Source organism: Vulpes vulpes, chromosome 12 (genome assembly GCF_048418805.1).
Source record: "Vulpes vulpes isolate BD-2025 chromosome 12, VulVul3, whole genome shotgun sequence".
NCBI lineage: Eukaryota > Metazoa > Chordata > Mammalia > Carnivora > Canidae > Vulpes > Vulpes vulpes.
This window is the reverse complement of record NC_132791.1, coordinates 89,605,420-89,626,830: the sequence shown is the minus strand read 5'-3', so window position 1 is coordinate 89,626,830 and position 21,411 is coordinate 89,605,420. Positions and strand designations below refer to the sequence as shown.

Below are 21,411 nucleotides of genomic sequence, written 5' to 3'. Positions count from 1 at the left end.
GCTCCCGGTGCATGGAGCCTGCTTCTCCCTCTTCCTATGTCTCTGCCTCTCTCTCTCTCTGTGACTATCACAAATAAATAAAAATTTTAAAAAATGCAAAAGAATGGTAATAGTGTAGATTAGGTCTGTGTCAGAAGTTTTTAACCTGGATTAGGGTCTCTGCAGCCCCTGAGACCATATGCAAAAGTATGTGCATGCTCGTGTGCGTGTGTGTATTGTCATAAGGATTTTTTTAAATAGAAACATTTTGAAATTTTGTTTTATTTTTTTAAGTAGCTTTTTTTAAAAAAGGAAATTTGAAAAAGTGATGGATCAGTATTGGAGTAAGAGGAAGATATTCCTTTAAAAAAAAGACATTGTGTCTATATAGTTCTTATGTTGTTTCATTTTTAAGGAGTGTGTGTGTGTGTGTGTGTGTGTGTGTGTATACACACATGGAAAGTAACCTGGCATCTGATGTGCCACCATGCTAACAGTGGTTAATTTGTGTAGTTGGAATATTGTTTTATTCTTGTACCATGTATTTTTGTTTACATTTCAGAACTTAAGTAAATCCTACAATATTAACTAAAACAGAAAAGGCATTAAAAAGTACAATGAAATATATACCTTTCTTATGTGGACCCCTTTCTTCAAGGGTGGCTGTAAATACCAGCAGTGTTATAGAGCCTTCCGTAACATGCACACACATATACACACACATGCACACACACACACGGGGGCGCATGTGTGCACACATTCTTTTTATATTCTGACACAAATGGAAGCATACTATATGCATTGTTTTACTCCTTGGGTTTTGTTTTTTGTTTTGTTTTAACTTTCTTTCTCATCTTTAAGTTCTTAACCTCCTCCTGCCACATCCAAAGGATTTAAAAGCATTGGATAGCATATTTCTAGGAATCGTTTTCTTTTCTTTTTGATATCTTTTTCAGCTTTGGTGTGTACAAACCTGACTCCTAGTGGTAGTTCAGAAATTATTTAATTTCCTGTTGGCTCTGATTATTTCTGGGGGCCATGACCTTTATTGAATGTCCACTGTATGCTGGGCCTGTGGGTACCTTGCTTCATTTACTTATTACTTATATATCATTTCTTGCTTATGATTATTATTTGAACTATAGTGGTATAACAATACACTAATAATACATTGGTAATCTCTTAGTTTTTTTTTAAATTGTGCTTCTTTTGTTTCTTTTTAAAAATTGGAATATGGAACTTTATTTATTTATTAAAGATTTTGTTTATTTGAGAGACTGTGAGAGAGAAAGAGCACAAGCATGGGAAGGGGCAGAAGAGAGAAAGAGTCAGACTCTTTGCTGAGCAGGGAACCCAACGCAGGGCTTGATCCAGGATCCTGGGTTTGTGATCTGAGCCAAAGAAAGATGCTTACTGACTGAGCACCCAGGTGCCCCAAAATCAGCATTTCTGGAGTGAATAATGCATTTCAGGCAAAATATTCACATGTTAATTTCTGTCTCTCCTTTTCACAAGAAAATAAAAGATAAAATTCCTTTAAATACAACCATGAGAGGTGGCCATACCTATACATTAGATGAGTGTGTTGGGTCTGCTAAATTTGTGTTAGGAGTACAAGCAAAATCAATCCATCAGTCTTGGTTCTTTTTTTCATTAGAATGCAGTTAAGTGCTTAATGTCATACAGTCTAGAGAAGGCTTTTCAGAGTCTCTTTAATACGGCACACATGTCTTGGAATTTATTTTCCTATAGAGTTGAATCTTGCTGAAGGGAAGCTAGCTGTGTATCAACCGGTAGGCCAGGGCTTGAACCATGTAGCCATAACATCCAAGCTTGTGAGCTGGGACATCCATGGGCAGAAAGGCCCAGCACAGTGATGGTAAATCCAGTGGCAGGTAGCTGGGAAGACCACATGTCATAGCTCTTTGCCAGGTATGTAGTAGAAAACCAAAATAGCAAAGTATTCCTTACCCCAGACTGACATTTCATCCAGTTAGAATTCTAGAAGAAAGGTAGTTATACTTCCTCATCCAGTCTTGTGTCTCTAAATACTTTTTCTACCCGAAGGGGGTTTGGGGTAGTTATTTATTCTATTGCTTTCTTTCTGCCCTCATATTTTTAGTCTTCATCCTTTCCTCCACCCTCTCCTTTCCCCCTACTTCTTAGAGAATATAGATTTATTTGTATTTGTGTAGTAACTGGAGATCACAAGATGGAACCAGTGGAACCAGAAATCTGAAGTATTAAACTATTGTTTACTCCAGCCCATAGTACAATTACCACAGTTCCGGGCATACTGTGAGCATTAACTGTTTCCTGATGAGGGAAAGAATGGCGAGTGGGCTTCCAGTGAGAGGTATAAGGAGGATGTCCCAAGAAGAGCCCTCCAGGTACATAGAAGTGGACAGCTTGCCTTCCCTCAGATACCGCTCAGTATGCTTAGTTTTGCCCTAGATCATAGCAACACCTTGTATTTAAGTCCTCCATTTTATTTTGTCTGTCTGTCTTTTTCTCTTTTTTTCTTTAAGAGGCCTTTAAAAGGGGGCAGCACGGGTGGCTCAGGAGTTCAGCGCCACCTTCAGCCCAGGGCCTGATCCTGGAGACCCAGGATGGAGTCCCATGTCAGACTCCCTGCGTGGAGCCTGCTTCTCCCTCTGCCTATGTCTTTGCCTCTCTCTCTCTCTCTCTCTCTCTCTCTCAAATAAATAAATAAAATCTTAAAAAAAAAAAGAGGCCTTTAAAAAGTTGTAGGGAAAAATGTATGTGTTACTTGCTGGTGGAGGGTAAGACAGCCAGCCTGAAAAGCCAGAAGAGTTCTTTTTCAGACTTTGAGATCCACCTCTCTTGGTTCTCTCTCAACCATCTCTACATTTACAGGCCTACCCTTGAATTTGGTGTGTGTGTGTGTGTGTGTGTGTGTACGTGCGTGCATGCACACACACATGAGGGTGCACACATGTATTTATAAGTGCATGAATCCATTCCTGGGTTAGTGACTCAAGTTCAGTGGAACCTGGCATTTAGCCTTTCAGGATAAGAACACTCTGTCTTCCTAATCCTTTCTCTCCCTGTCAGAGTTACCATGACTACCTGCTCCCATTCACGACATCAGAAATCATCAACTGGGAAGAGGAAACCAATGTTGTCATACTCTAATAATAATAATATCTGACCCAAAAGGGGCCAAGTATTTTAATGCGGTTATTAGAAAACTACATTAATCCATGTCAATTTTTGGCATCTTTACACAGGAGCTTATTATGTTTAAATAGTTTTTGTATTTTCAAACATACATTTTTCAGTTGGAAACTTATTTTTTAGTTTAGGACTCATACTGGTAATGAATAGTGGATCTATCTGTGATATAATGCTTATTAAGGATGTATGCTTTGGCTTTGCATTGTAGCAATAGACTTGAACATCCGTAGCCATGAAGCGCACATGGAGCTTTCCTTCCTCGTCTTCCATGGAATTCACCAAAGGCAGCAGCCCCTCTCATGAGGCGGATGATGTCACTGCCCCGTCCCTGTTACTTGATGAAAAGCTGCTCCGAGGAGCCAGCCGATAAGATTTTTTCCCGTGACTACTTGGGTTTTACACAATTTTAAATCTTGACCTGATAGTATCTATAATTTAGAGAACATTGATTTTCAGGTTTGGCTGCATATTGGAATCACCTGGGAATCTTAGTACTGACTTGACTGATACAGGGTGCAGCCTTCATACCCAGATTTTTAAATGATTCTGGTAATAAATGAGCACAGGTGGACTTCGGGTGTCTTAGGTGACTTATAAGAGAGGACAAGGCAGGAGCTAGAAGGGTGGCAATAAGGGATGTGACCTTGGGCCACATTGCTTTGGCAGCCATGTAAAGAAGGAGCTTTTCTTCAAACTTAATCTCCTTGGCTGGACTGCTCATGGGTTCTGAAACTGTGTGAGGTTTCAGGAAGGAGACTTGGGGAGTTTGCTTTGTTTCTTCACTTCTTAGGCAATGTACACTCAACTATGAAAACCAGGGGTCTTCCCATCTCCCCGTAGGGGTAAAAAGGTATAATTATCCCACTATTAAAAGTGTATTTTGCACCTGGTGGCCTAACAGAGTTCATGGCTCTGCTGAGGAAGACTAAGGGACTGTCTGCAAAGTGAAACTGGGTGATGTGTTATTAAGAGACAAAAAAAATAATTTAAAAGCTTTAAAATGGTTCAGTGGTAACATTGTGTGTGTCTGTGTACATTTTGTTACATCCATGGTCAGCTTTGATATCAAGATGATTTTCTTACAGAGGAAACATTGCATTGAATCTATCCATATTTTTACAAGCGTGATGGGACTTTTACTTTCCTCTTTGAACTGTTTTAAATTTTTCTCAGTGTCACAATGGAAGCATGCTTTCTGAGAAGGATAATTGAACAATTTTGCAAAATATATAAAGTTATATTTTTACATACGCCTTAAAGTGTAACTTTTACCTGCCGCCACACTCTGGATCTTTTTCAGACCCATGATCCCCTTGTCAGAAATTGATTATGGGGGCACCTGGGTGGCTCAATGGAGAGCATCTGCCTTTGGCTCAGGGCATGATCCCAGGGTCCTGGGATTGAGTCCCGCAGCGGGATCCCCACAGGGAGCCTGCTTCTCCCTCTGCCTGTGTCTCTGCCTCTCTCTGTGTGTCTCTTGTGAGTTAATAAACAAAATCTTAAAAAAAAAAAAAAAAAAAGAAAGAAATCGATCATAACTTCTAGCCAGGCTTGTTTGTGGGCCCCAACTCCCAGTCACTGTCCCCTGCCCCCCAGTTTGTCCATCTCTTTTCTCAGTTCCTTCCTCGCCACTGCCCACTGAACCACTACCCATCTTGTGTATCTGGCTGAGCATATGGCCTATCCTCTAGCAGCTTCATCTCCCTGAATTCTTTGTCCTTCCCCCTGGAAAAGTGCAGATTTGGCATTCCTTCTCCCTTTCTTCGTGCAGGTTCCCAGACTTTGTCGAGATAAAGGGCACTGCTGTGTGCACCAGAGTATCCGGTGTCCGAGGGTCTCCACGTCACAGATCCCTTGTCACTGTTCATCAGTGCTTTCGTGTGTCCTTAAAATCCTTCAGCATTTCCATTCCTGTCAGTAATCTGTCTCACCTTAGCCAGCCTTGAAGACCCCTTCCGGAAACACTTGAGCTCCTCTTTCTTTGCAGACCACCTCGCCTCTCATCTCAGTAAAATCGAGGCCCTTGGATGTGCATTTCCTCAACCTCAGCCTTCTCATCAGTAGACTTTTCACCTGATGTAACGTCTCTGAAAAACACACCAAACGACCTTCCCTTGGTCCTGCATTTCTCAATGCCTCCTCAGTTCCCTCTCTCCTTCTCCACTGAAGGTTTGGAAAGACAGTTCTGCTCTGTTCTCCTCGCTGCCTCCCTCCTGTCTCTGTCCCAGGCCTGTGCGTCGGCCTCCCCACTGCGAGCTTTGCGACACCTCACCAGGATCCTGAGGGCGACCCAGGGGGAGCTTTTCCAACCTGTACCCATTGTATCATTGGCTGATTGGACAGTGAATACTGTCCTCCTGACCTCTGAGGCCAAAATTATTTCTGGGTCTCCTCATTTTTTTTTTTAACCATTCCTTTCTTTTTTTCTTTGCCTCTTTCTTGGGTTTTCTTTACCTCCTCCTTAACAGTTGGGGCTGCCTCTCATCCCACTAGTGGTTCTTAACTGGAGAGTAGGCGGCCCATTAAAACCCTCTGTCGGGACGCCTGGGAAGCGCAGTGGTTGAGCCTCTGCCTTCAGCTCAGGGTGTGATCCCAGCCGCATGGGGCTCCCCACAGGGAGCCTGCTTCTCTCTCAGCCTGTGCCTCTGCCTCTCTCTGTGTGTCTCTCATGAATAAATAAATAAAATCCTAAGTAAATAAATACAAATCTTAAAAAAAAAAAACAAACAAAACCCTTGTCAGAGCTTTTAGATCAGTGTAACCTGGGGCCAGTATTGCTTCAGGAGGACCTCCTTCCAGAAACCTGGACTGTGATGCTTTTATAATACTCGGTCATATGGAAGTGCCATAATTATTTCTCAAGTAGTCACTCAACAGATATTTATTGAACACCTTCTAGGTGCTGTAGATGATTTAATTTTTCTAGTATGACAAGCACTGTGATGAATGGCCTTTACTCCACTCCTCTTATGGTCTCAGTCTAGATTTCCAGTGCTTTAATCACTGTATTAAGGATGCTGTGCTTTTTAAAGATCTTCATACCTATGGCCAAGTCACTTCATAGAATAGTTATGTTTTTGCTTCCACCAACCCTGTGGTATGGTTTCAACTGCTAGACATGTAAGAAGGTAGTTTCCAAATCCTGTTTCATTAGACCTACTCTCTTCCAGATCTGTTCCCAAACTGCTTTGAGCTCCTGACACACCCTCTGTTTTTGTTTGCTTTTCCAACCTCCTCATGCTCACCTCCCTGAACGCCGTCATCACACCGTTCCACCATGTGGAAGAATGGCTGGTTGACTCCTGTAAGTTCCTGCATGTGGGATCACTCATCTCTCTGTACCCTTACACATAGGAGCTAATAAATATATTCTGAACTGAATGAACCCTGTGTATTAATGTTTTGGAAATGATCCCAGGGTGCCTGGGTAGCTCAGTGGTTGAGCGTCTGCCTTTGGCTCACGTTGTAATCCCAGGGTCCTGGGATCGAGTCCCATGTCTGGCTCCCCATAGGGAGCCTGCTTCTCCCTCTGCCTGTGTCTCTGCCTTTCTCTCTCTGGTCATAAATCAATCAATCAATCAATCTTTTAAAAAATAAAAAAGAAATGATCCCATAAAACCTGGCAGTAATGTATGCTGCTTTGGAGGTGAGGGCACCATGCTAGGAATGCAGATCTGAGGTGGGGGTCCTGGTCAGGGATGGCTTCCTCAAGAAAGTCATAACATGATTAGTGGCCAATTTTGTTTTCAGGTGTTCATTAGAATAATGCTCGGTTAATACCGTGAAGTCTACCCTGTTTCTATTTATTGTTGAGGATTTTTTTGCTTATTGTTTTCTGTTTTGTTCTTACATTAACAATAGATGTGATTTAATCATGTCCATTCTGGACATTATTTAAATTTCCTTTCCCTCCTCTCTTGTACTATTGCTGTTAACAAATTAGAACAACAGCGCTTCCTAATATTGAAATACTTTTTCATATTTACTTTACACCCTACTTGGATGTGGTTTTCCAAACTTTGAATATACTTCTTTAAAAAATTTTTGTATTTATTTTTTTATGTTTTAGGTAATCTTAAATGCCCAAGATCAAAAGCCACATGCTCCGCTGAATGAGCCAGCCAGGTGCCCCTGTACTTCTTGATACAGATTGTTGAATCAGTACTCACACATGGGACTTACCTGTGGTATTGATTTTTCTGCCCCTTTAGCCATATTTTGATATCAGGGTCATACCAGCTTTATAAAATGACATAGAACAGCTTTTATGTTATCCTATACTCTGAAATAGTGTAGGAAATGCTTTACTCTTCAGAATCTGAAAGAATTTAATAACAAAACCATTTAGGCCTGGAACCTGTAAACAAAACAAAACAAAATGTAATTCTAAGGGTACCTGGGTGGTTCAGTCAGTTGAGCATCTGACTCTTGATTTTGGCTCAGGTCATGGTCTCAAGGTTATGAGATTGAGCCCCGCATTGAGTTCTGGTCTGAGCTCAAAGTCTGCTTGGGATTCTCTCTCTCCCTCTCCTTCTGCGCCCACCCTCCCGTCTCTCTCTCTCAAAAAAATAAAAAAGGTAATTCTGGGTTATTCTCTGGTCAGTTTCTCAGCTGCATCCATCGTGGTTATTCCCATGGAGATTTCCTCTTCCTGGATCAGCTTGAGTAATACTGTTTCCTGGAAACTTTTTACTAATTAATCTCAGTTTTCAAATTCCTTGGGACAGAGATGAGTTTCTGATTTTGTTTTCTTTACCCTACTTACTTCAGGCAGTATTTTCCGATTTGAAATATCCCCAGTCTGGATTATCGTTTTCAGCTTTATTGTACAGTGTCATCTTCTTAGAAGACGTAAGTTCAGAGGTACGAGGATGTATGACCAGGCTTACTTAGCTGAGTTAGTAGTGAACCCCAGGAAAATTTTCATTTAAAAGAGCATGTATAAATGGTTCTGGATATTGGATGCGTTTTTAACATTACGTCATTGTCATATATTTAGTCCTACTGAAATAGCTCTAGCAGTTAACAGTAAGAGTAAGGAGCTTGTACTGACGGGTAATGAGGGGATGTAGGAGTTATGCTTATTTCGTAGTAAAAATAGTACAGTCCCATATGGTGATCCTTTTTCAATCAGATGGTATCTCTTTCAGTAAATAGAGGTGCCTTTTACAGTTCATTAGGAGCTACTTCATAACATTTTACTCTTCCCTGCCCTGTTGGTGCTTTTAGGGCCAAGTGAAGAGGGAGAGTCCGTGGTGGTAGACCGGGGGTTACAGGTGCCTAACCGAAAAGCAGGAGAGAAGGGTATGCTAGTAAAATTAAGGTAGGAAGCACTTGCCATTGATCGAATGGAGTAATAAATAGTTGATTCAAGGGTTTTCAATGTACCCATATGGCTTCCCAAATGTCGCAATCATTTGTAATGTCAAAGAGGATAAAAGGCTGGTTTTTTAGCGGAACCACCTGTGTGTGCAGGTATACCTATCCCTCTTTTTCAGAACGCCCCAGTGCTCCTCCGAGTCTCAGCAGGTTAGGGTCAGCATTTATCTGGTCAGTAAATCCCCCAGGTCCCTCTCATTGTCATTGGGACGCGTGATCATGAGCTGTGTCGCTACAGAGAGACAGGGTTCCACATGCAGGGTTTGGTGGTGGCACAAAGAAGGGAGTGACAGGCTGTGAATGAGGGTGTGAAGAGAAGATTTCTTGGGGGAGGCGAATCTGGAAAGGATGCCACCAGGAGAAGGGATGGGATGGGATGTGATGGAGCCTGCCTGTAGGTGGGGCTGAAGCCAGAAAGAAAGCCCAGAGCGGTGCTGGGAGTGAGGCGGAGGAGGACCTTGTTAGCCGCACAGTAGAACCTCCCACCTTGTGTTTACTTTTAAATTGATATTAAAATGATTGTGTAAAGATATAAGAATTGGGGCACCTGGGTGGCTCAGGGGTTGAGCATCTGCCTTTGGCTCAGGTCGTGATCCCATGGTCCTGGGATCGAGTCCTGCATCAGGCTCCCTGTGTGGAACCTGCTTCTCCCTCTGCCTGTGTCTCTGCCTCTCTCTGTGTCTCTCATGAGTAAATACAAAAATTCTTTAAAAAAAATAATAAAATAAAGGATATAAGAATCTGTGAGCCCCTCTTGGAAAGCCATTCTGGATCTTTTGTTTTTTTTAATTAGAATTAATTAATTTTATGTAAATTCAATTAATTAGTATATAGTGTATTATTACTTTCAGAGGTAGAGTGCAGTGATTCATCAGTCTTAACATAGCACCCAGTGCTCATTCCATCACCCAGTCACCCCATCTCCCTACCTGCCTCCCCTCCAGTGACCCTCAGTTTGTTTCCTGTGATTGAGTCTCTTATGGTTTGTCTCCCTCTCTGATTTCGTCTTGTTTTATTTTTTCCCCACTCAGCTACCATGTTTTTTTTTTTTTTTTTTCCTATCTCTAGTTCTTCCTATTGTACATGACATGGAGGAGACATTCAGCACAATAAAAACACAGCTTTTGTTGAATCAAATCCTAAGGGCTTCATGGGTTGGTCCCCAAAGCTAGTGTCTTGCATCCTGAGGCTCCTGGGGGACTGGTGTCGAGAGAGGCACCCACCCTTCACCATAGGGTGTAAATGGTCAAAGAGCAGGAACTTACCATGAACCTGCATTTAAAGAGTGCTTTATTGTTGCAAATTATTTATTTTTAATCATTCAGTCTTCTTCCCTGTGCCCTAAAAGAGAGGTGGTTTCTTAAGGGCTCTAGGAGTTGGTTTTGGTTTTGGTTTTTGTTCAGTGGTTTCTGATCATATTTCACAAGTAAAGAGACTTTTTTCTTTAATTATTTATGGATGATAGAAATAAAATATTTTTGAATTTTTTCTTGTACAAACAAAAGTTTTTAAATATGTAAGGCATTATACAAAATTGTTCATAGTCTTCACCATTAACAAACAGCTTCTGTGCTTTATTGGAGGAGAAAATCTATAAAAAGTTGTAAATTTTTAATAGTTGCAGAGCCAAAATATGACTTAGATGATTAGTACCCCCTGCCCTCTCCTGGCCTGTTACTCTTTGAACCATAGGCCCCAGTGGATCTCAGAAAAGATTATGGATCCATTCATGTCGTCAGGACCTCTTTTGGGTGACAGCTCCTCCAAGTACATTTATTAAAAATGGAATTAATTAGAATTGCATCTTCAATACAGTAAGAACTCATTACATAAGACTGTGTGACTCTAGATTTACCAACATGGTGTGAGTGTTCATTTGGTGGGCATATCTATTTTTATTCTTAAACAACAGCAATGAGAAACTACAATTTGTTTCTAAATGTGTAGTTCTCTGTGAGGTTGTTACCTTAGATGACAGTGACACTGGGGAGGTGGCTCCGAGTCTGAGATCCCATCCTAACTGCACCCTCAACCCCCCAAGTCAAGGCTTATAATAATGAGATCATATATTTGCTGGAAAGTATTATCCTTGGTTAAAGGGAAAGGATGAAAAAAAAAAGTAAAAGAGATGTGTAGGGAACTGCTTATATCAGGTGAGGAATCCAGCAGTAGGACATGAAATCAGTATAGCTGGTTGGGCAAGGTAGCATTTTTCATTTTTAATAGGAAAAGATAGAGGATGGAGTGTGGGTAAGTTTGTTTCTGAATTATGTATACACATAATAGTACACACGTGTAATTGGTTGGAATGTAAGAATATATTTATTGCCTGGAGTCATAGTAAAAAAAGTGATAAATATTGCTTTAAATATCAGTGAATTGCCTTGTATGATCCAATTAAGAGCATACAATGTATGACTATTTTCTCTGGCTTTTGGAGTGTCTCTGAAACATCCTGATCAACCAGGAGAATCATAAAGCAGAGGTTAAATATAAACAAGACTTTTTCTAAAACTTGAAGCAAAAGCTTTGAAAATTGGCTTTTAGAAGCCCTCTCCATGAAAATTGTATTTACCTATTGAACTGCAGCTTTAGGTAAAAGCATTTAAGTAGATGCTTATCTCTAACATAGTAGATGTCCTACATCTGCTGATTTATGCACATTATTATCAAGAGAAAAAGGCAACTTAATTGAAAATTTAACAGATAGAGTAGTGTTTTGTGATCCCATGTAAATTGAGGTCATTTTTGTAAGAATTTGTTATGTTAACATGCAAACAGAAGGTGACCAAACCTCCATATACTGAATAGCAGCTGTTCCTTAAATACATGTTAGATTTTGAGTTTGTGTTGCTTTGAGTCACAATTGATTCTATTGATAAACAGTTGTTTTATTATATAATCCCAAATATGTGTGCATAAACTCTTAAACTTAGCCATTACTACTATGAATATATATAATATATACATATGTATTATTTATGGTTAAGTTTGGATGAACTGCTGACATAGAAATAACAGTGTTTTTTCCTTTTTATGTTTCTCAAGGACTGTATATTTAAATTATACAATTTGTTTCCTTACATTTTTGAAGGTCTACAGTGTACTTAGTATATTTTATTTTTTAAAAAGTTGCCCTTTGGGGATCCCTGGGTGGCTCAGCAGATGAGCACCTGCCTTTGGCCCAGGGCGCGATCCTGGAGTCCTGAGATCAAGTCCCACGTTGGGCTCCCGGCATGGAGCCTGCTTCTCCCTCTGCCTGTGTCTCTGCCTCTCTCTCTCTCTCTCTCTCTATGTCTATCGTAAATAAATAAAATAAATCTAAAAAAAAAAAAAAGTGGCCCTTACCCTTTTGTTATTTATGTTAACATAGATTTCATCCATGCATTTGGTATTTTTCTCTTCGAAGCAAAATTATTGCTGAGGCAGGATCCACATTCTACATTTAATAAGAGGGTTGGTTTTTTTGTTTGGTTTGGGGTTGTTTTTTTTTTTTTTTTTAGGAGGGCTTCCGATTTCACTTGTCATCTCATGAGAAGTAACTAAAATTTATAAATAAGAAAAATTGTGTTATTTCTACAGGTTACTCTTCATACATCTCATTCTGGATCCAATGATTAGCATCAAATAAATAGGACATTACTGTGGGGATACATTTGTCAGGATAAAAATTTAGTTATTTCAACCAACACTGATAGTGTCTAATGTTTCAGACTAGCTTGTCTCTTTTATCTTGCTGCTTCCACTCTGCCTTTATTTGGTGCTTTTAGGTGGATTGGGTGGATCAATATGCAATTTAAAAGAAGTTTGATTAGTAAATTGAAGGTTCTCTGCATTTCTGGCTTTCCCGGCAAGGTTGATGGGAGAAGCAGCAGATGGACCAGAGTTCAAAGGGCCTGTGGTGGGGTCTGCCTCTTTTATTTGTTTGGAAAAAGATGCGTTTTGGAAGATCATCTGTGGCCAGTGGTGGTACGGTTAGCTTTGGAGACCATTTTTAGGGACTCGTGGTGGATGCCCAAAGGCATAAATGGCTCAAGTACCAATATTTTGAAAAGCTTTTAAATGATACTTCCATGGACTAACTAAAATATTATATAATTACTGGTTCTGTATTCATTTCAGTACAAAATAGGTGCCCTGGGAATTTTGTAACTTCTACCATTATCATGAGCACTTAGACTCCTGTGTTAAACTTGGAATTGGTTATTGTCACGATCATCAAATAAGTATATCCTTAAAAAGTTAAAATTAATTGTTACCCAAAGTGGAACACGTGCTATTTATTTATTTATTTATTTATTTATTTATTTATTTTCTCAAAACCCAGTGGTGCTCAGAGCCTCAGATCTAAGACCTGTTGGCTTAGAACCCACACTGGCTACCTCTGCTGTCCATCCCTCCCTAACCCTCCCTAGGGCAGCCCTCCTAGCATCTTGTTAGTTATTACCTCCAGGTTACACTTGATCCTTCAAAACTGGTTCATATTTAGCAGTTCTGTGGTCATTACTTTGATAGAGTATCTCTTTAATGCATTATGCTACCCTCACACTTCATAAATAACTATCCTGTTACCAAAGGTTGGCAAGACAGATGGCTATGAAGCTACTCTTCGGTTCCTCATTTCATTTATTTCCTGGTTCTTCCATGTTTGGCATAGGTCTCAGGCCATCTATGAACTTTGATTAGACTTGTTCCTAAGCTAGTGGGCATTTGTTGTATATCTCTAATAAAATCCTTGTTGGGCATTTTTATGTCTTCATGATGAAGGATTTATTTTTGGATACTTTTATTAGGTTCCTAAACATTTTTAAACTATATAGTTCACTGTTTCAAATGTACTAATTATTTGCATTATGGAAACATTGACTAATTGGAATTGGTCCTTATGACCAAGACATGAATGAAATGAGAAATTCAGTTTTAAAATAAGGGAATATATCATTATTTTGAGTTTACACATATGTGTTTCATAAATAATTCATTCAATAAATATTTACTACAATGTATCAGACACCATGTGTTAAGTAGTATGTTTGTTTTATGGTATTCTTGTTTGTATATGATGAATTGATTTGTAAAACTTCTTTGTTTTTCTTAGACAAAATTGAAGAAGCACAAAAAGAACTTAATGGGGCAGAAGTATCAAAAAAAGGTAAATTAAAATCAGCCACAATATATATTCTTATATATGTATTCTTAACAGTGATTCTTCTATAGATACCATATAATTGCAGCCTTACTAAATCTACCAATGTAAACATAACATAAAATTAAAAATCACCTCAGACTAATTGATACTTAAAAGTATATGGATTTTGCTTTGTGAAATGCCTTGGCTACACCCATATTCTGAAATGGTTTCCCACATATTTATTGCTGGTAGGATATAAAAAATTGTTGCAGCTATTTGAAAGTCCTGTTTTTGAGACCATCCCATAGCAATAAAAATACAAATGTAATGACTAATGATGGCTGTGTTTACACATATATGTGTGTTCTTGTGATGCAATATTTTTTTGTAATGACAAAAGCTCAAGACAAAATATGAATGCTAGTCAGTGGGAGAACAGTTGAATGAATTGTAATATATTCATATTTTGGGATATACTATGTATCTTTTTAAAAAATGTTAATAATTTCAGTTAACTTATTGCTGAATGAGGAAAGTGAAATTGCATTGTAGCTTGTAAAATATCCCAATTTTTTTTGTTTAATCAAATGACAGAGGCATACACACACATATGTGTATTCATACGCATTCTTGTACATATGATAATACAGGTTTGGACAAAGTTTGCAAGGACTGTGCACAAATATGTTTATAATGGTGGAAGAAAGGCTGAGGAAGATTAACTTTTATTTATATGGCTTTGTATTTTTTATTATGGTTATAATTTTGTATAGAAAATGAAGCTTAAAGGCAAGAATTGGTTGTCATCATAGAAAACATACTGGTTACTTTTCCATGTAACACGAAAAAATACGTTCACTATAAAATAGCCAGTGCAGAGGGGGAGACAGTGTGAGGTAGATAGTGTTCCAACACTTATGTGTTAATGAGAAAAATTGATTAAAAGGACATAATTAAAGCTCCCTTTGTAGCATTTATATTTCATGATTTATTATGTCTTTGTCCTAATTATATCTTCTAATTAGAGTGGACTATTTTGACAGAGTAATTTAGCCATGTAGAATTCCAATTGGAAGTCCTTTAGAAACAAAAATCTAGTTAGGCTCCTAGCGAGGTATCTTTTATAGAAATATATCTGACTATCCAGGTTCTCCAGGCCTTGAGTCAACCTATGAACCTCCAAAATGATTTGGTGTTGATCTGAATGGTTAGGTTGTGATGTGCAACAGCCCTGAAGTGTCTCTCTTGTTTGTTTTTTTTTCCTCCCATCCCTTTCTTCCATGCAACCTGGAAGGGCCATAACAAATAGGCTCCTTTAAAGACATTCTTGCAGAAAAGTCTAGAAAGAACAGAGAAGTCACTGTAGCCATGCTGTCCTTCTCAGTGGTTGAGTAAAGATCCCTTCCCCCATCACTGTAGACATACAGCATTTAAGACATGCAGGCTCTACGAGATCTTTTACATCTAGTAATGGTTTAGAGCTGCTTCAAGTAGAAAAATAAATGTGTGCTTGTTTTCCTTTTCCTTCTTTCTCATTTCAGCAGAGAGTTTTAAGAACAGTGAACTAAATGCCTGATAGGAAGGAGGAAATGGAACAAAGGTTCTAGAAAAAGAAATTGGATAATGAGGTTCAGAATAATCTAGTGGGCTACATTTGGCAGGCTGCATTTATTTAAGACCTAGGATGAATACCAAGTGAGCATTGTTCTGTGCAATTCACTGCCTCGAATTACTACTCAGCTTTCATTTTTACATACACATTCTGGGCAAATTAAAAATAAGATAACTTTTCCCTCAAATATAATTAAGGAATAATATCAGTTTGTCTTTAACAATATGAGGTAAAATTTTTTGAGTAATAAAAGTGTTGAGATTTCTCAAACTTTGCTTACTGAGCTGCCTATTTTATTAAAGGAAATTCATTTCTTCCTTTGATATACTTTAAAAATTTGTTTATTATTTTTATGAAGATGACTCATGTAGGACAGATCACTTTTTCATTATTTGTTCAAGATGCTTTTGTTTTTTTCCCCTGAAAGTTTGACTTATTCTCTTCTACATCTGGCTATTTTCTACAATGCTCACGGTTCTAAGGCTTTATCTCCCTTGAAGATACTATAGTCCTTAACTTATCTGTGGTCTTTCCCCCTCTTCGTTTATTTTTAACATTAGGACAAATAACTAATTTATCTTCGGAAGCATCTACATTAATGCAGGCCCTTAAAAAAAATAAACCTTGCTCGTTGATAGATCTTTATTGTTTCTAACATTTTAAGAAAGGATTAATCTGCTTAATATGGTGGCAAAGAAAGTGACTTGGCCCATTACACACCAATAAAATAAAAAAGGACACTATGTTAATGTATTTCTTTTATTCTTTCTCTCTGCTTATGAATGAAAATTAGATGACTGATTTATTTTGATTTTAATCAATTTGTGGATAAACAGAACATGTAACATTCACATAATTCTCCTTCACGTCATTATATTCCCCTTACAGTACTCTCTACTTGTTCTTAACATCCGTTGTATTTGACACTATTCCTAAAATTATTGCACAGGATTTAGATAAAATAAATAATGAATGTCATAGATGTGGGGATGGGGTATGTTATAAAATAAACTGGGAAGAAATAAATAATTTCTCAGGAGAGCTTTCATGTTCTATTTTTGTATAAGTTTTAATTTAATAGTTTGTTTAAAATGTTTATCATACAATATTTGATATATATATAGATTAATGTATTAATGTAGTGAATTATAAAGCATAAAAATAACATGGTGATTTTTGATTCCACTTCCTAGTATAAGTAAGAGCTGGCGCATTGTCAGTACTGTTGCATCAATCTGCATGCTAGGCTGTCTCCTCCCGCTGTCTGCTCTGTGGACGCACTTACTGTCCTCAAGTTTGCGTTCATTGTGTTAATGCTTCATAAAAGTAATTACACTTTTTAGTTTTGCCAGAGTTTGAGCTTTAAAAATAAAATTATGTTGTATAATTTTAACAGCTCTTTCACTGAGCATTGTTTCTAAAATGTATACATGTTATTGAATGTAGCTATTTTCATTGCTGTAATAATATTTTATTATGTGAAACAGTATGTTCCTCCATTTTCTTGTTGATGGATTTGAGTTATTCCTACCTTTTTGCTGTCACCAACAGGGGAGCTATGAATATTCTCATTTCCTAGTGCACATGTGTGAGTTTTCCAGGGTATATAAGAAGGAGTATAATGGTATCTAAGAATTCATTTTGTGCTTGGAATTGTCAGCCCTTTTATTTTTTCTAGTTGGATGGGTAAAAGGTAGTATTTTCTCCTGCTCTCAACTTATTTTTCCCTAATTAGTAAGAATGTTAAACATGTCTTCATTTGTATTCCACCATCTTGAAATGCTTGTTAGTATCTCCAATGCATTTTAAAAATCTTTGGTTTTTTTCCTTCATGTATTTTGAATAAGAATCCTTTATTCGTGTTACCTGCTTTAGTTTTGGGCTTAATTTTTTACTTTCTTTAAAGTACACTTTAGTAAGCAGAAGCTCTTAATTTTAATATTATCAAACTACTAGCTATTTCTTTTATGATTAGAATTTTTTTGTTTGGGGGATTTTTAAAATTTTTTGCTTGTCTTATATTCTTCTCTACCACAAGGTCACATATATTTTTTTTTCTCTATTTTTCTTCTTAAAAAAAAATCCATCTGGAGTTGATTTTTTTTTTTTTTAAATAACGGTGTCAGGATTTCAGTTTTAGTTTGTGTCTCCCCCACCCCACCCCCAGTTGGTAACCATTTGTCCCTGAACATTTATTGAGTGGATTTCCCTTTACTTTCTGTTTCATATTAATTTTCCTTGTATGTATGGGTTTGTTCCTTGGCTCTCTGTTCTGTTCTGTTTATATATCCATAGATTAATATCACAATGTATTAATTACTTCACTTTATGTTTTAATATAAAGTAGAGTAGGGCAAATTCCTAAAGTGTTTTTGCTATTTCTAGGTTTTGCTCATACATTTAAATTTTAAAATAAGCTTTAAAAGAACGTGTGGGGACTTTGGTATTGCGTTGAATTTGGGAGAAACTGTTGTCACAATTTTCAGGCTTTCTATCTATAAAAATAGCATATTTTTGATACATGTGTTGTCTTTAACCTCTTATAATTTTTTCTGTATGGATCTGTATTTCTTTTATTGAATTTATTTGCTGGAATAAATTCAATATCTTTTGCTGATTTCATTTATTTTTTGTGTGTGTATATATATGTATATATATAAAATTGTTTTCAAGCTTTTGTTGACAAATAGAAATGCAATGTATCTTTTCGTGTATTCATCTTGTATCCAGCCACTTGACTGAATCATTAATTCTGAAAATTTGTCTGCAGATGCTTTAGATTTTCTTATAGTCATATCAGCTGGAAATAATGAAAGTTTTATTTCTTCCTTTTTAAAATCATTGTTCGTTTATTATTTTTCTTGTTTTACCTAGTTGGCTCCATAAAATAGCAAAAGAATGGTAGTATTGGCATCCTTGACTTGTTCTTGATTTTAAGGGTAATGCTTCTAATATTTCACCATTAAAATTATTGAAGTCTTTTTATGGGAGGATGAGGTCAGTTTTTTTTTTTAATAGCTTAAGGAGGTTATCTTTTTGACTTATTGAGATGTTTATAAGAATTGTACATATGCTTTTTCTTCATGTGTAGAGTTGATCTTATAGTCTTTCTTCTTTCATTTCAATGTTTAAACTTCACTTGCATTCCCTTAATAAAACCAATTTAGTCTTGATGTTTGTCTTTTTAAACACACTGCTAGATTTGATTTGTTAATATTTGTTGAAGAATTCTGTATCCATGTTCAAGAGATAATGGCTTTATTTTCTGATAATGTTCCTTGCCTAATTTGTCTCACAATTATACTAGCTTAACAGAGGTGATCTGAGAACTGTCCTCCTGCTTCCCGTGGACATGTTTGTGTAATATTGGAATGATCGCTTTATAGGAAGATCTTAGAATATATTTTGACTTTCCAGTGGGATTGAAGGTAGATTTTTAAGTATCAAATTATTGTATTTAGTAACAGGTCGGCTCAAGCTTTCTTTTTTCTCTTCAATGAGATAGTAAGTTATATATTTGTTACAATGTATACATTCTGTTAAGTATTCACATTTATTGGCAAAAAGTCATTGGTGGTATTCTCTTACTCTTTCATTGCCCATGGATTTTTTCATTGTTAATTTTGTTTATTTGTGCTTTTTCTCTCTTTCTTGATTAGTCTTTTTTTTTTTTTCAAGATTTTGTTTATTTATTCACGAGAAACACAGAGAGGGAGAGACTGGCAGAGACACAGACAGAGGGAGAAGCAGGCTCCATGCAGGGAGCCTGATGTGGGACTCGATCCTGGTGTCGATCAGGACTGAGGACTGAGCCAAAGGCAGATTGTGAAACCGCTGAGCCACCCAGGCATCCCTCTTTCTTGATTAGTCTTGCCAGAGGCCTGTTTCACTTCCTTATTGCTATACCAACTTGTGATTTTCTTCATATTCTCTTGTATTGTCCTTAAAAGTTTCATTAAGTTTTGCTTTTTATTATATTTTTCCCTTTTTTATTTGAGTTTATTCTATTATCAAATTTCTTAAAGTTGGAATTTGGGCTAATTTATTTTAAGCCTTCATTCTTTTCTATTTGAATCACTGAAAGCTATTAATTACTTTCTAAGTATTGCTTTATCACAAGTGTACACAATTTTATATTTGTTACTTTCATTAATTTCTATGTTGGTTTCTTCTTTTTGACGCTCTTGATAGAATTTTTTCCCATATTTTTGGAGATTTTCTGTTTTTATTAGTGATTTCTCACTTAATTGCATTGTTACATTGTTTTTTTAAAACTAGTTAGTATTTCTAAAATAATTTGCTCTCGGTTTCTGAACACTGCAATCAAAATTTTTAAGGAATGTCCTACAAAAATGCTCCTAGATTTTATGCTAGAAATTGAGAAGTCATCACTTTCTAAATTTACCATGTTACAAAGATTAAATAGCTGAAATCGAAATATTTCAAATAACATTACCCCCAGAGAGTGCAACCAGAAAGTGGCATGAGGAAGTTTCAAGTCCTTGTCTTAGACTCTACTATTCTAACATTATTCTGCATCATAACTAGATGAGAGCTGTGGTCCAGTGATAGTTGAATTTGTAATAGTCCTGTTCAGTATTACCCTTTGAGTGGTGATACTATGATAGCAGTCACTTCTTTTAAAAACACTGTGATAATTCAGGAAAAATAGGATTCAGCCATTGGCTCTAGAAAAAGATTGAGATTTAGGTCAGCTTGCATTGGAATTTCTCACAGTAATTGACAGCAAAATCCTGAAATTGCCACTATAATGCCAGTAATTTCTTTTAGCCGCAGTTGCATCACTCTGACTTTTTAAACCCCCACCGCCAGAAAGTTTTTTTATGTAAAAAATTATTTCGGTTAATCCTTCATTTTACCTTGTGTAGGAGAGTAATGAGGGCCTAAGCATATATGTGTAGTCTGTGTGGCTTAACACATAGTAAGAAATCTGTACTGCTGAAATAACTCAGTGCTTTTAGACTTGCTCCAAGGAGTCACTTGACACATAGGATTTTTGTTAACCTAGGCATAATTTATGCCCAGGAATTACCCTCCTATTATCTGGGAAAGCTTAAGGGAAGTTAGGTTTCTGTGTAAAACTAGGCTGCATAATTCTGAAGTGAAAGTGACAGACTAATGAGCAGAAAACTAGATTGTGGAACTCTAATTAGTGTGTAAATAAGAAACCCTAGAATTTGCTCACCTACTTTCCTAAATGTCTTTTTTTAAAGCTTCTTTTAATAGGAGTAAGTTTGCCAGGAGCACAAAAAATACTAGCATGTTTCTTCTTTTTTAAATATCACACATGCTATTTTTAAAAATGAAGGCTGATTTGGAATAATATTTTATGTTAATAAGGTTATGCTTGAATGCTAATGACATTCTCTTCCTTAAGAATTTTGCTAAGTATACTTAAGAAAGCATAAGGGCTTGTTCTTAGATTAGGAGCAATGAAGCCTTTCCTGAGTAAGACTAAAATTAAGGTGGCATTGTGGGAAATTTGGGCTCATTTTATTAAATTAAAATGAGTAATATTAATGCAATATAAGGTAAGATAAAAATGTTTTAGAATAGTCTGGGAGAAAGTTTGTGGAATAAGACAAAACTTGGTTAGCATCATGAAAATGTAATAAACCTAGAATAAGAATCCTTTACTAGAAGGGCATTAACAATTTACAAAATGAAGGTTCCCAGCCAGAGGAAAGGCCAGTGTACTGTTTCATTGAGATGTCTGAACTTCAGAGTATTTTAAAGGAATGCAGTTTTATTACTTTAGTGTATAGCAATACCAACTAGTAAAGCATGTATTCTTGACAAGTTGTCCTTAGGTTTATAAATTAATTGCTGGGAAATAATGCATTTAAATGAGTATATTAATGGATTTTATTGTAAATAACCATTTATAATACAATAACATTGTAAATATTTATAAATTCTGCTTTCTTAATAAATGCCCTAAAAAACTTACTATGTTTTTCTCATAACGTTGTTAGTTCATTCTTTTATTCAACAAATTTGTGTTATGCATCAGCCATTCTTTGTAGCCCTGGGAAGTAGGCAGGGAAGAAAAAGTCTAACCCCTAAAAGAACCCATAAGCCTTGGCTTTAT

General features: G+C 36.9%; 1 protein-coding gene across 8 annotated transcripts in view; it reads left to right on the top strand.

The window, feature by feature from the left end:
- HIVEP1 (HIVEP zinc finger 1) overlaps positions 1–21,411 on the top strand; it is a 141,599-nt gene that overhangs the window by 61,528 nt on the left and 58,660 nt on the right. For 6 of the 8 annotated variants that reach the window (XM_072729140.1, XM_072729138.1, XM_072729144.1 and 3 more), the window contains one exon: positions 13,655–13,708. The exons of the other annotated variants lie outside the window; for them this stretch is intronic. In XM_072729140.1, the coding sequence (XP_072585241.1) occupies positions 13,655–13,708 (54 nt within the window). The remainder of the gene's footprint in view (positions 1–13,654; positions 13,709–21,411) is intronic. 8 annotated transcript variants of the gene reach the window in all.